The sequence below is a fragment of the Acanthopagrus latus genome, chromosome 7 (genome assembly GCF_904848185.1).
Source record: "Acanthopagrus latus isolate v.2019 chromosome 7, fAcaLat1.1, whole genome shotgun sequence".
NCBI lineage: Eukaryota > Metazoa > Chordata > Actinopteri > Spariformes > Sparidae > Acanthopagrus > Acanthopagrus latus.
In genome coordinates this window covers 27,341,880-27,356,795 of record NC_051045.1, presented here as the reverse complement: position 1 = coordinate 27,356,795, position 14,916 = coordinate 27,341,880, and the positions used below count along the sequence as shown (strand labels likewise).

At 41.1% G+C, this 14,916-nt stretch overlaps 1 protein-coding gene across 2 annotated transcripts in view; it reads right to left on the bottom strand.

Annotated features, from left to right (window-relative positions):
• LOC119023522 (rho guanine nucleotide exchange factor 10-like protein) overlaps positions 1 to 14,762 on the bottom strand; it is a 41,572-nt gene extending 26,810 nt beyond the window's left edge. Inside the window, exons 1-6 of one of the 2 annotated variants that reach the window (XM_037105532.1) lie at positions 14,641 to 14,762; positions 8,042 to 8,080; positions 3,759 to 3,786; positions 2,339 to 2,412; positions 960 to 1,214; positions 673 to 809 (exon numbers count right to left, since the gene is read on the bottom strand). In XM_037105532.1, coding sequence (XP_036961427.1) covers positions 673 to 809; positions 960 to 1,214; positions 2,339 to 2,412; positions 3,759 to 3,786; positions 8,042 to 8,072 — 525 coding nt within the window. In that variant the 5' untranslated portion in view covers positions 8,073 to 8,080; positions 14,641 to 14,762. The remainder of the gene's footprint in view (positions 1 to 672; positions 810 to 959; positions 1,215 to 2,338; positions 2,413 to 3,758; positions 3,787 to 8,041; positions 8,081 to 14,640) is intronic. The other variant, XM_037105533.1, reaches the window with a different exon arrangement.
• Between the last annotated feature and the right edge of the window lie 154 nt (positions 14,763 to 14,916).

Sequence of the window (14,916 nt, the reverse complement as noted above, 5' to 3'; positions counted from 1 at the left end):
TGCTGCTCCAGGATTGGACAGAGGCGGGAGAGGAGCCCTTTTTGAACCACCGGCGGGCTGCAGTCTCCCTCTCCAACAATTCACCCACATCCAACTGGGACCAGTGTCTAGCTTGACTAGGATTTTGAGTTTGTGTTTTGTGAAACCTAGTGTAATTGTCAACCTGAGTCTTTTGTAAATTTGTACATCTAAACATTATGAGTAGTAGCCCAGTAGGAGGGAGAAGCCTTTTCTTTAACCCTTTTTTCTCCTGTTTTTCCTTGTTTAGGAGTTAGGTAAGATTTTGTCTTTTTGTTAATACTTTTGATTTGTCGATTTGTTTGTTGTTTTGGCCTTCTCTCCCTCTGAAGCAAAATAAAATGCTACCTTTAATTTAAAGGTTCCTGTAACACTCGCCTTCTTGGGAGTGGGAAGAATGGGGAGCAGCACATCATGCTATGTCTCTGATTCCCCCAGATCAGGGGTGTAACAATGTTTTAAATATATATATAATATTATCATATATAATATGTAATATATAATTTGTTTACAGTTGCATTTTGCACCAAAGGGCAGTTATTGCAGCATTTTTTTTGCCATTTTTCCTTTTTCATTAGGAATCTCCCTCAAGCACACCAGTTGTTAGCATGTTCCTGGTTGGTCAGGTTTGAAGAAAATCTCTGAGTGAGTTACCTTGCTGTTGCTGCTGCAGGCTGGAGGTAGAGTTTCACTGTCAGACAGATCGTCATAACTTTCAAACTCACTGGAGCTCCAGATGTTGGAGCCACACTGATCAGGTCTTTGGATGTCCTCATAGATGTCATCAACATCTACACATAGATGCCGACAGATGAACAAATTAGTGTAGTGCATATTTCATTTAATACAATACTTCTGTGTCTTAAGCTTCTATTGTATGTGCCGGTCTATTGAAACGATGTAGTCCACAGTAAGATGTGTACAGTGTGGTGGCTGGGTACCTGGCATTGGGTACTGAAGGTTCTCAGCAGGCACATCATCATAAATGACCTCTGGGTTTCTGACCACACTGTCTGGGCTGCAGGTCATTGTCCTCTGCTTGGTTGTTCTGTCTACATCAGCTGTGGGATGGTTTCTCTTTGGAGTGAACAGCTCATTCTCAGCAGTGTCTTGTTGACTGTCCTGCTGAGCCTTGTGGCTGTTCACTGCACTGCAAGACTCAGCCTGCCTTCCCTCTTGCATTAAAGATGGGTTTCCTACAAAACAATAATGCCATCAATGTAAACGTTCAGTGTTGACATGACATCTAGGCGTCTGGTTGCAGATTACAATCAGTTAAATACCCCTAGCCTCACCCTCTCTCACGGTGGCTGCTAAAACTGCAAAAGGCCTGGTTAGAGCCAGTGTTTGGTTTGTCCCTCAATACCCCACAAGACATAACGTTCAGAAAAAAATGATCATTTAAAGATGATTCTTAGACGCTATTACAACAAGAAGCGGAAATGTTTGAAGAATAAAATTGTAATATGACTGCAAGAAAAAAAGTGACTACAATTTAACTTTTTTCTTGTTGATGTAATTTGTGTATTTGTTAGTTTGACCTGTTATGGCTGTGTATATGGCCCACATCTAAACAATGTTTTGGTTTTAATGTGGGATTTTATGTCATAGTACATATGTCTGTATATTGCACTCACTATCTTAGCCAGCAGAAGAAATGAAATGGTAATCTTAGGCCACAGCATTGAGATTTTGTTTTTGGAGAGTCACAGTCAAAATTCATGTGGTGACTCACTCACCCAGGTTGTTGTCAAGAAGCAAACCTGTCTTGCATGTGAGTTCTCTCAAGACGAGGAACATTGCTATACTTTCTAATGAAAGGTTCACTGCCCTAAGAGGAGGATTACTCATTTAAATTCTTGACACCGGGAGCTTCTGAAGAACAGGTCGAACACACACAATACTATGACTTGTCAAGATTGGCACTGGCAGGTAAAAGTGGTGACACATCACTGCAAGCAGGAAATCCTCATTAGGAAAATAACTGCTCTATAGTGCTCTTTTCAGTGGTACATTAAAAAAATGGAACTTCACTAAAATGAAGCATCTGTTTTTCACTACAAGCTAGCTACTACCAGAGCTAACACCACAGGCAGCTTGTGTACCTTTGTTTAAGCGCAGTGTGAGCTCTGAAACCACACTGAGCCACTCCTTGGCTGGATGTGATGTCTGGGCTGTCCAAATGCAAGCGCACACAAAGACATCCTTATTTTGGTTAGTAACTCAACAACGACCGGGTGTTCTTCACAGTGGAGTGTGAAGGCCAGAAGAGGTTTGTCAGGCTGTCCCATCACATACTGCTGTTCCTCTAATTTCTTACCTTCATAGAGGCCCCCCATTCTCCAGGAACTCTCTGACTCTCCAGTCACTTCCAGATCAATGGGGGTGGAACATCTGCAACAAGGATGGTAATCTAAAGATTACTCACAGAACTTTTCATATTCATCGCCAACATTCATTTAAAGTGGCACTAATCTGATTTTTAGTGGCAGATGTTCTTCTATGCCCTTAAAAGCACAAACAAGACAAGTTATTCATCTATGTATAGGTTGACAAAAAAGACCTCAATTCAGGGCTTAAAAAAAACCAAACACAAAAAGCCTTTTTAATGGGGGAAACTATGGAAGAAACCTCTGAAGTGGTCCACGTAATGTGACAACAGTCCAGTGAAAATCCCATACAGGCCTCCAGTGGGAGCAGTGAGAAACTTGTGTCAGTAGTGGTCTGCCTGCACATGCCTTTCCCCCTGCACAGATGCCATTGTCTGGATTGTGCAGTCTTATGGGACTGTAGAGTCTAAGGTCCTTTTGTGATTTTGCTGGATTGGTCATATGACCACCTTGAATAATTTTACAAGGTTTTTGAAGGTGCTATTTGTAAGAAAAGTAGAATTTTGAGTCTCAGCTCTGAGGAGGAAAACATGCATTTGGAGTCAAGTGTGGGAAGAGCCCTTTTGATCTCTTGATGTAAATGGTGATTCCTGACTCCTAAACCCTGCAGATACACACATGCATAACACCAAGAAGTGTCACACTGCTGCTGTGGCAGCCTGGTTGTGTTTGTGTTTTCTGTGTTCTGCCTTCCCTCCTCTTTTCTCCCTCACCTGCTCCTCCCCTGTGTGTGTCTGTGGGCCTGGCAGCAGAGTGGCACACCTGAGGAGGATCAACTCATCACCCACCGACTTTATCTACCTGGTCTCTCCACTACTTCGGCACTAGAGTGCTGCTATTTTGTGTTCTCTATACTCTGAGTATTTTGTCTTTCCTGTGTTTTGGCTTTTGCGTTCATGCCCTTCCCTCTGTTTGTTCATGTAGAAATCTCCAGCGCCGTTCTGCTTTGTTTCCCGCCCATTTCGCCTGCTCTCCTGAGCTCCTCCCCTCTGGCACTAGTCAGCTCTGTTTGCCTGCCTGCCTGCAACCCTGGTCATCTCGTCCACATTACCCTCCAGCACCGTTTGTTGAATAAATCATTTTCTCACTATTTCCTCTCTCCGTTATCTGCATTTGGGTCCGAGAAATACAATCACATAAACAAGTAGTTAAACAAAGGACGTCTAGACCTGGTTTGATCACTATGTCAGGTGTGCGCCACTCATGTAAAATGAGTTTAGTCAACCATTCGAGATATTTTCAAATCTATTTATATTAGAGAATGGTGACGTTCTACATACTGTGGTCAGTTACATGTTGTTGTTTTTTAAAAAACATTCATGTACAATAATGCATTCCTTCATAACTTACCCCTCTGGTGATTCCCTGACCTCCATATCTGGAAAAAAGAAACACCATAATGCAATCTAAAAGCATACAAATCCTCAGTTTACAACAGCAATACCCATGGGGATGCTGTAAAACATGAATAAAAACAGAATCCAATGATGTGCAAATCTGTTTTGACCTCTATTCACCTGAATGAAATACAGACACAAAATATTCAGTGTTGAAACTGATAACTGTGTCCTTGGGACATTGGAATGTTTATCACTGTGTGTCATCACTTTCACTTAGTCATCTTTTGGTAACAGACGATACAAAAGAATGTGATGTACCACTTTGGATGGTTTTCACTCGGAGTTGCTACAACCATGATTTCCAAAATAATTGTGCAAGGTGGACTCATCAGACCACAGCACACACTTTCACTTTGTGTCAGTCCATCACATCAGGGCACAGAAGTCTGCAACGTTCCTTGATGTTGTTGAAATGAGGTAATCACTTTGAAAGGGTCAGTGTTCCTGAGCTGCAATAATATCCTGTCAGCTATCCTTGTCAGTTTTTCATACAGTAATGCCTGACGGTTGGAGGGTCTTGGCCAGTCAGTGTTGTTTTGGTTCGTGGCTTCTACATTCTCTGAATCTGTTGATGGTGTTATGGGTTGTAGAAGGTGAAATCTACAAATTCTTCCAAATGTGCATTCATATTCATTTTCAACTGTTATTTACCCCCGCAGTTTTTCACAAAGTAGTGCAGGTCTCTGCATCCTTGCTTGTGAGCAACTGAGCCATTCCATGATGCCCCTTTCATACCAAGTCATGATCCTGTCACCTGTTTCCAATTAACCTGTTTACCTGCAGAATGTTGCAAGATCCAGGCATTCTTGGAGCATTCCACAATCTTCACAATGAACAATGATGTTTCTGCTCTTGGAAGGTGCAATATAAGTAAGGGATAATGCCCGACAAGGTGTCCATAAACAGGAGTTAATGGACGACGTGCAGCCCATTAACTCCTGTTTATGGACACCTTGAAGGGCATTATCCCACTTATACCATGGTCACTTGCCAAAGAAAATAAATTAAGACCATTGATTTATATCTCCATGCATTTTATAATAAAAATATAAAGTTTTTCACAAGCCATAACTAAGTTTCCCTGGTAACGCCTGAGGGTTTGACTAAAACCTGGAACAATCATTTCCCCCCTGTAAGGTTGTTATGCAACAGAAGTGGTGTTCACTCCTCTAGTAAATAGGACGGACCATAGATTTGACTTGGCAACGGGAGATATTCTAGTCTGCTGAGTGATGAGCCGGAAAGCCAAATAAAGTCAATAACATTGTGTACGTTGACAAACAGTAAATATAATTTGACAGCATGCTAGCTAATAAGACCAGCTAGCTAACCAGTCATGTCATTGTCCCCAAATCAATACCAAGTGACCATGGTATAAGCGGGATGATGCCCTTCGAGAGGTCCATAAACAGGAGTTAATGGACTTCGCGGAGGCAACCGTCCTCCGCTGCACGGCGGATGGTTCTTAGGCCTCCGCGTCATCCATTAACTCCTGTTTATGGACACCTCGTCAGGCATTATCCCTTACATGTTGAACAGATGGTTGTCCAGATGGCTGTTCAGTGTCAAACTGAGCAGCAAACAGGAAACAGCAGCCATTGAAAACAGAGGATTAGTCACTGTTGTGCCATGACGGGGAAAGAGATTCAACTCTAAACATATGGCTCTTAAGTACTAACCCTTCACCTGTAACTCCTCATATGCAGAGACTATGCAACAACAAGGCTAAATTAACAACTGGGTAAAGCAGGGAATTGCCTCAGAGCTCTAGACCCCTGTGGGCCTCAGTTCAAAACAGATGTACCAAAACATGTTTCATGTTTTTGAGGAAGTGTCTCTTCTATTACAAATCGTGGTCACGATAAAAAGTAAAGGGCTGGTGGTACATGCTTATGTATAATTTCAGATTTCTTAAAACAGCTGTCCGAAAATCACATTTGATTAAGCGAATAATTATAAGGCCTTTAAGGTAAGGCCTGTTTTGAAGAGAGCCCCTGTATAGAAATCTAGTTACCTTAGCCAAGGAGGTTATGTTTTCACCTGAGTCCGTTTGTCTCTCTGTTTGTTGGGTGGTTTGTCAGCAGTATTATTACTGAACAGATGTCTGCTAAACTTGGATGGCGGATGGATCTCAGCCCAGAATAGACCCCACTAAATATCTTTAACATTGCGAGATGGAACATTTTCTCCCATTTTCATTCATCCTCAGGAATAATGCATGGATCTTGAAGAATAAAAAGGTGTATACATGGCTGGTATCTATTAAAGAGCACAATTTGATGCAGATCTTAGAGGGACTGCTGGGCCTTGATGTTCCTGACATTGTGCTCTCAGTACTTCAGATTCCAGTCCTAGACTGCAATATATTTACTGTACTTTGCTGCATTTGAATGCATCCAGAGTTCACTGTGCCAGTCCTTCTGGTTGCTGCTCTGTATTGCCTGGTGGGTAGATTTGTGTCAAGGTTATCTCTGAAGCATATGGCCTGCAGAGGCTCGCTCCCTACCACACAGCATATGGTAACCAGGCTAGACGGCCCTGTCCCCAGGACAGCAGGGGATTAATAAGTTAGGTTTCAGGTACAGGTGACTCTGCATGTGTTGGGTCCAGACCTGACAGTAATATAATTCTATTCCAAATGTGTTGAGAAGGTGCCAAATTAAAACAATAATATAGTGTAGAGTAATGAATACACAATACATGGGGTGTATCACTGAAGGACCTGCCCAGTACTGTGTTGACTTGTCTTGTAATATTCCAATCATTGTTGTGTGTGTTTACAGACCACCCTGAGCTATCCAGTGCAACTGATAATTTAGCAGACTTACTTGCTCAGTACAGTAACTCAGAACTGCTGGTTCTAGGAGACTTTAACCTAATCTTGATGCTTATGACACAGGCCTGTACTGATGTGCTAAAAGTGCACATAACTATCAAAATGCAAGATTCTCTTTTTTATGTACCTGAAATTAGTCCTTGATGCAAACAAGACCATATCCATGATATTCTCAAGAGCCAGAGGTATTGAAGACATTGGTCTCCATGTTACCACTCTAACAGGACACAGCATTGAAACGGATTTTGAATAGGAATATTTGGGTATTTGGGTTGGATCAGACACATAAAGAATTCATATCAACACACGTTTTAACAAGCTAAGACAAAGAATTGTTATCTATACAGAAACAGAACTACTGTTTTTTGGGGGGGAAACTGCTTTCACTTGGAACATTTTACAACATACGTTTAAACTTCATACAGTTATACCTGTAGGTCAGTTTAAGACTACTCTGCATATGAATGTAACTGTTTTTACAGCCGTCTGCTCTGAGTTCAAGCCACTGAACGTCGTTCTCAACTCACTCACTACAAACTGCCACTGCCACACCAGAAATCACGCTTGGTGAAGGACCTAAAAGTACCAGATTCTACCGTAGTCCAGCTTCACTGATTAAAAATTAATTTGCACTATTTGCAAATGTTTCACTTTTGGAAAATATTGGCATATGTGATTAAGATTAATTAATCCCAAATCTCATAAGGTTAGTTTTTGAACTGCAGTATAACTGAAGTATACTTCTCTCTCCATTCTCTTATAGATCATTTGATACCAACTCTCCTCAGCCCTTCCAGTTCATGATTTACTAATATGATAACTGTAAACATTCAGCAACAACTGTTTAGATGAATACCTGATGTAAATGATCCTTAGGGTGGTCTTGATGCTCAGGGCATATTTCAACCCAGTGACGTGAAAAATAAGTGATGGGTGAGGTTTGGAATGAACATCATAAAAATGCTGAAATTTAGCCCTGAGAGATGAGCTTAAAAAATTCAGGACTAAAAAACAGTGTTTGGGGTACAGCTTTAGTATGTTGTAAGGTGCCATGAACTTAAAAGATGTTTTTAAATTATTTTTTTTCACAGAAACCCATGACATGAACTGGGATTGGCTGAATTCAATTTTCCTTTGAAGAATAATGAATCAAACTTAATTAACTTTAAACTTCATTTAGTGGGTTGGAGCTGCTGACTGTGACTATTAACTGGCACAATGGCAGACCTGCCGGTAATGAATTGATAAAATGTCCACATCTGTCACAATTTGAAGTCTAAGTAAAAAAATATTACAGAAGCTACAGGTAGAATCAGGCACCTGTCCTGAATCCATGACTAGAAATATTCACATATCACAGAACATCTAAACATCTATAGGATGGCTAAATGACTCACCCAGACAGTGAAGTGGATGTGGGGAGGTCATGATGGCTCCTGTGGATACACATATAATCTCATTAAAGACACAACCATAGCTAATTTCACATAAAATCACAAACACAATGTGTACAGCCGTGGTCTAAAACAAACTTCTTTTCATAGAATTAACCCTAACTCTAACCCAAAATATAAGAGACAGTGAGATCCTCCCAGTGGCATTGGCAGGTAGTGGCACTGCAGTGGCAGTCTGTGGCAGTCTGCAGCAACCTGTGGAATGTCTGTAGCATCTCCTGGCACCCACTCGGCAGTTCAGAAACGCAAGAATAATATAAATACAGGGAAAATATAAATATATATACTATATACCTATAAAATATAACATTATACCATAGTATGATATGTACAATATTTTACATTCACATTTACATTATGGAACAGATATAAATATATATTTAATAAATATAATAATAATAATAATTTAATAATATAATAAATAATTTAATAATATTAAGAAGGACTTTAAACTGTGTAAACAAGTAACTGATTTTTCCCTTATATTTTTATTTTGTATTCATCTTGACTCTATGGCGAAAGTGGTTAAGTAAATAGAAAAAGCACTAAAAATTTATAACATACTGCCCAAACAATCCCGTGACTGCCCTTATTGGCAGTGAGTCAAGGGAGGCGTTTCTGAGCTGCCTAGCGGGTGCCAGGAGATGCCATGGACATGCCACAGGTCGCCACAGACTGCCACTGTGGTGCCAGTATCTGCCAATGCCACTGGGAGGATCTTGGTGCTGCTGCAAAATACATGACAGGTCATACACATTTTCAAACTTCATGCTCTCATGTGAGTCAGCATTGTCTGACAGGGCCTTCTACAGTAAAGAGCGAGCTCCAGTCACTGTATACTACATGACTTACCAGCTAACAATGCAAAGGCTTTGTACTTCAAATACACTATGTTGACTTTCTTAACCAAGGGCTCACAACACACATGATTTGATGGGCCTCTGCTTTAGAGAGAAGAAGCTGTCCCAAACCAACTAAAATACTAATTTAAAGAGATTTTGCTGTCTTGAAATCCTACTGCACATATGTAACTGTCATGAGGCGAAATGTGATTTTGATTTTATTGTCAAGCATGCTTTTACCTTGAATTAGTGTTTTTAGTGTTTGTTGTGTTAACTTTATTTTATTGCATGCTTTTATTTTGAAATGTGTGTGTGTGTGTGTGTGTGTGTGTGTGTGTGTGTGTGTGTGTGTGTGTGTGTGTGTTTAAATGTTGGTTTTACTTCCGCCTCGTGATTAAGATTAAGGACTTACACCTGAAGCCCCCCAAAAAGTTTGGACTAGGTAAGATAAAAGGGGGCAGTAGAGAGGCAGAGGACAGAGGGGAGAGGCCGAGCGAGATCATGGGGGAACAGAGAGAGAGCCCATGGACTGAGGAACGAGAAATGGAGCACAATGGCACATCATGGAGGGCGAAGAATGGTGTCAGCACTGGCCTGGAGGAAACTGAGGACCACACACAGAGGGAAACAAACAGCGGTCGCTAGCAGCTACAAGTGGGAGAAGGAGACACTAATCTGCATAACAACTCAAGTCCATTTCAAGTTCCATCGGACAAAGCTAAAACGTAAATATCAGGAATATTTTTCTGACTATAAATTGATAATATTTATAGTCTTTACACATTTTCCAACTTCATGCTGTCAATTGAAATGTACTAACCCCTGAAACAAGATTTCCATCTGACACTGGCCTACTTCATTAGTGACAGGTTTCTTTTGACAAAGAGAAGCATTTCCTATTTCTCTTTTCATCGACAACATGTGCTGCAGCAAAGAAATTGTGTTCACTGTCGACAGATGTACACGGAACTGAGAGGTACTTGTTTGCCACTTTGGCTAGGGCAGACATGCGGGACATGTTGCTTTTGTTCCTGTGGATGGTGGGTTCACTCATTTAGCCATGCACCTATAGAAATATACGTGTATAACTATACATGCCATGCTTAGCAAGAATTTTTAGCAGGAATCAGGACATACACTGACCAGGCATAACATTATGACCACTGATGGGTGAAGTGAATAACACTGATTATCTCTTCTTCATGGCACATGTTAGTGGGTGGAATATATTAGGCAGCAAGTGAACATGTTGTCCCCAAAGTTGATGTGGGCAAGTGTAAGGATTTGAGCGAGTTTGACAAGGACCAAATTGTGATGGCTAGACCTGCTCACCTGGGGAACACATGGCACAAGGATGCACTATGGGGAGAAGACAAGCCGGTGAATGGAGTGTGATGCTTTGGGTAATGTTCTGCTGGGAAGCCTTGGGTCCCGCCATCCATGTGGATATTATTTTGTACCACCTACCTAAGCATTGCTGCAGACCATGTACAGCCTTTCATGGAAACGGTATTCCCTGATGGCTGTGGCCTCTTTCAGCAGGATAATGTGCTGTGCCACAATGCAAAAATGGGTCAGGAAGGACCACATCAAGTTTGAGGTGTTGACCTCCAAATTCCCCAGATCCCAATCCAATTGAGCATCTGTGGGATGTGCTGGACAAACTAGTCTGACTGATGGAGTCCCAACCTCGCAACTTACCGGACTTAAAGGATCTACATGAGGACGGTGCTATTCCATCTGGTTACTACATCTCATCTTGGTTTTCATGCCCAGTCCATCTGTCTTTCTCTCAGAGATGCTTCGCTGGCTTAACACTCCCTCTCATACTGCAAGCTGCAGTGTATGAGCCATGCAGCCCAAGCGTTTAATACCACCCTTTTCATATTTTGTGCATTGTCATGAATTACAACATGTATATTCTCCTTCGGTATTGTTGTCAAACGCACTAGCTATGGCAGTCCCTCTTATGCACGCAACACAGCTCTTGTCATTTTGAAGTTAATGTCGACCTATTGAGCAGTTAGGCTTTACATACTCATCTGACTTACGTCAGAGCGCCATATACCTGTTGTGGAGGCTAATGTAATTCACACTGCTGTCTAACAACTTCTGATTATGAGTAGATACCACGTTGTGCATAACAGTGAGGGTGACATCGGAAAAGTAACAGCGACTTGGAAGACTATAGCGGGGCTCAGTGTGCTCAACTGGCAAAATCTGTGCTGCCACTGGTTTAGGCTGTTTGCACTGAGACACAGAGTGGCAGCTAGATAGAAACAAACATTGGTTGTTAACATTGGACCGGTTTAGCTTTAGTTTCATCAGATCAGTGCCACTGTATGAAAAAATGACAATCACTGGCAGAGTCGGTTTCACCTTTTTTGCTGGCTGGGTTTTTTTCAGAGCCCCCTGTGCCTGCATGTCACAGATTAGAATGGATGGGAAAACCTGCGTTTTTGCCACACAGCTGGCTTTTCTTCTGAAAACAACCTAGGAGTCCGAATTCAAGTCTTTTAAGCCTTGAACCATACTTACTAGATTTTGGCCATTTAACTAATAAAATGGAGTTGGACATATAAAGTCACTTGTGCTGTGGACTTTATACCATGTGGTATTAGTAAGCGTGAATTTTCTTGTTCAAAAGCAAAATAGCTCTTCTGTCTACTGCAACTTGCCAAAAGATGGCAGTAGTGGCACTTCAAGTGCCAAATGGGAACCTTAGAAGTCAGTGAGTGTTCTGCACAAGTTCCTGCAAAAGTGTTGGTATTAAGAATGGTTTTATGTCCTCTGAAACGTGAATGTTTTTAATTTGCAATGAGTGCAGAGTTGTTGCTGTTGTATTAACAGTGAAATGTGATTCATTTTTCAGGGCAAATGTGTACAGATCATCATCAAGGGAGGAGAGAGGGCTTTGTTTTATCTTAGTTAGCCTATATTATTTTTGGCTACCGATGCTTCATATGTCTGAACGTCAATCAACATTAAAGTACTACTAGTAGTATACAGCTTCCAAGGGGGAACACTAAATGTTGTAAAGCTGTTGAGCTAAATCAGCTTAGCCACCTTTTAAAAAAAAATGTGAAAGAATGACCTGAATTTCTGAAAACCAAAGACTGAAAATGAGCTTTTCTCTTAATGAGCCCTCACAGTACAAGGTCAATTTAATGTAATTTTTGTAGATCACAAGAATTTTCAAAAAGAACCAATGTTTTGAGTCCTGCTACACTTATCATTTATATATTTATTATCTATTTCTATAATTACTATCTACAAATTTAAGAGCATGCATACCTGAATAAACACATTCAGCAATATGTTTGTATAATGATAAATAAATGTGAAATAGATAGTAGTAATATGGTAAATCACAATGTGAGGTATTCCAAACAGAGGGGATGACCTAACTTTGGAGAAGTCCAATGACTCACACAGTTTGCACACTGTATGTTACAACACAGGAATAATGAAGTGTTTTGGGGTTGGGAAACCAGTCTTTATTCACATGGACAACTGGCTATGGCAGTGTTTTGCTGCATTATGCCAGAGGCATCATGAACATGTTACATTCCTTTACAGCAAATCCAGACGTGTCCTTTCCCCAGACTAATACTCAAGATGAAAAGCAACTTAAACACGAAACCTTGGCTTTGCATCACTACGCAACTGGACATAAAATGGTATTCCACTCAGACATAAGAAATTAAGTGTTCTTTCACTTAATTTTTACAATAAGTCATGTTGTTAGCATCTATCTAAGATATACATAATCAGATAAAAGGTGCTGCAAAGAACAATCTTTTCTGCCAAGTCTAATTAAAAAATAAAATCTATGAATAATTCAGCAGTCCATTCTGAAGAAGTTACTGTGGGCCTGGCAGCTCAATGGACAATAGCAGAGAAAGACGGAGCTGAGCTGTCAGCTGTAATGACAAAACAGCCAGTGGGTTGTCAAGACTAAGTGATCTGCATTTAGTTAGCCCAAAGCTGAACATGGAAACAAGATGAAGGCACATTCTTGCATGATGTTTCACTGAAAGCTGATGAATTCTGTTATATGAGAGTTGTTGCCCTGTTAGGATCAGTGCTTAAGGCAGTGTCAGTTAGGCAAACACAATATATGTTAACAATTACTGGCCATAACGACCTGACATTTGAAATGGATACTCATGGTACCCAGATGATGAATCTTAAGGATTTTAACTAACTCTACATCTGACTTTTATATGTAGAGGCACAATCAGTGAATAAGCATAAGTGTCCCCTTATGCTTATGCACAGATGGCACCTCTACATATAAAAGCATAAGCACAAGTGTCCCCTTGCCCACCATGAGTGGTCTCATCAGGGATGAATTCTGTACCTGGCATGTACCTGGCATATGTCTATGTGCTGTTCATGTCATCGTCTGTAACCACTTTATCCCTTTTTCAAGGGGTCGTGGGGGTTGTTCCTGGAGCCAATCCCAGCTGTCTCTGGGTGAAGGCAGGGTACACCCTGGACAAGTCACCAGCTCATCACAGGGCCCTCACCGATGGCAACCGCACATCAGGAGCAATCTGGGGTTCAGTACCTTGGTCAAGAACACTTCGACATGCAGCTCAGTTCAGCAAGTTTGGCTAGCGACCTTTCGATCACTAGCCGACCTGCTCTACCCGCTGAGCTCCATGTGCTGTTCATATAAATATAAAATATTTTTCAAGGATCCTGCTGTTGTTGCATTGTGCAATATAAAATAATTGGACAACTGTCTAATACATACACCAAACTAGGACTGTCACGTATATCATTTTAAAAAATGTAACACTGATATTTTGTTCATAATACACAACTAACAATATTATCTGAATAATCCTTTGAATATGTTGTTGACTTTGTTTGAGGACATTGTTCTCTACTCTAACATCTACTCTGTCATTCTGGATTTTTTTTTTTTTTTTACAGTGGCTGGTTAAAATGAATGCTATATGGCACTGAGGAGTAGATTAGCCTACAACATATATTGTACTCCTTGTTTATACTGTGGTGAAATAAAAGCAACATTTTGTGAAAATTGTCATTTTGTATGATTTGGCATCCCCCACAGCTTCTGAGTGTAACACCACTGCGGTCAATACAAATCCTAGGTCTTAACAGTTTGTCAGATGTAACATGGCTGCTAAGTACAAACAGAATTCATGACATCATAACAATATGTGTTGAAAATGTGTATGCCGAAGTTAGTATGTATGTAACACTTTGATCCTCCCCTCTCACTCACTCAAGTTACATAGAGCAGAAACAAGTGACAGAGACACCAGTCACCCTGATACATCACACTGTACAATCAGCATCATTTGAGGTGAAAACGTTGCATCATGTTGCTTTAACACAACAGTCATATGCTTTCATTCGCTACAATCAGGTGAGCTGCATGAAGACAATCTCCGCTTGGTGCTCGTCATATGAGAATGCATGTGGTCAATATCAAGCAGATATGTAGGATTCCTCATCAGCACACAACCGTAAAACACTACAACCGTTTTTCCGTTTTTATGATTTTCCCTAAGCAGCCAGTGGGTTGGTTCGAAGGTAAACGGACTAAGAGACTGAGTAACTAATAGCAACCAGAGTTCAGAAGTAAGAATCGCAGCCAAACATAGAGGCAAAAAAGACCTGCCGTCCCGTTTGCCCCCCATCTCTGGTTAGGACATAACTTACCTCACGGTCGCTGCTGTTCAGTCCACCGGCTCCCTGACAGCCCTGCTCCACACACAGGTTGGACTGTGGTTTAATACAGGCTTGTTCCCACGGTGTTCCTCTTGGGTTTCCGTCTCTTCTCCTCCACCTACTCCTCCTGCCCCCCTACCCCCGCCCTCCTCTCACCCTGCTCACAGGCGCTCATTACCATCCAATCAAGTAGCCGTGAGAATCAATGCTAAAAGTCGCCTTCAAACATTAATAAATATATGACACGTCACCACAATTAACAACCTG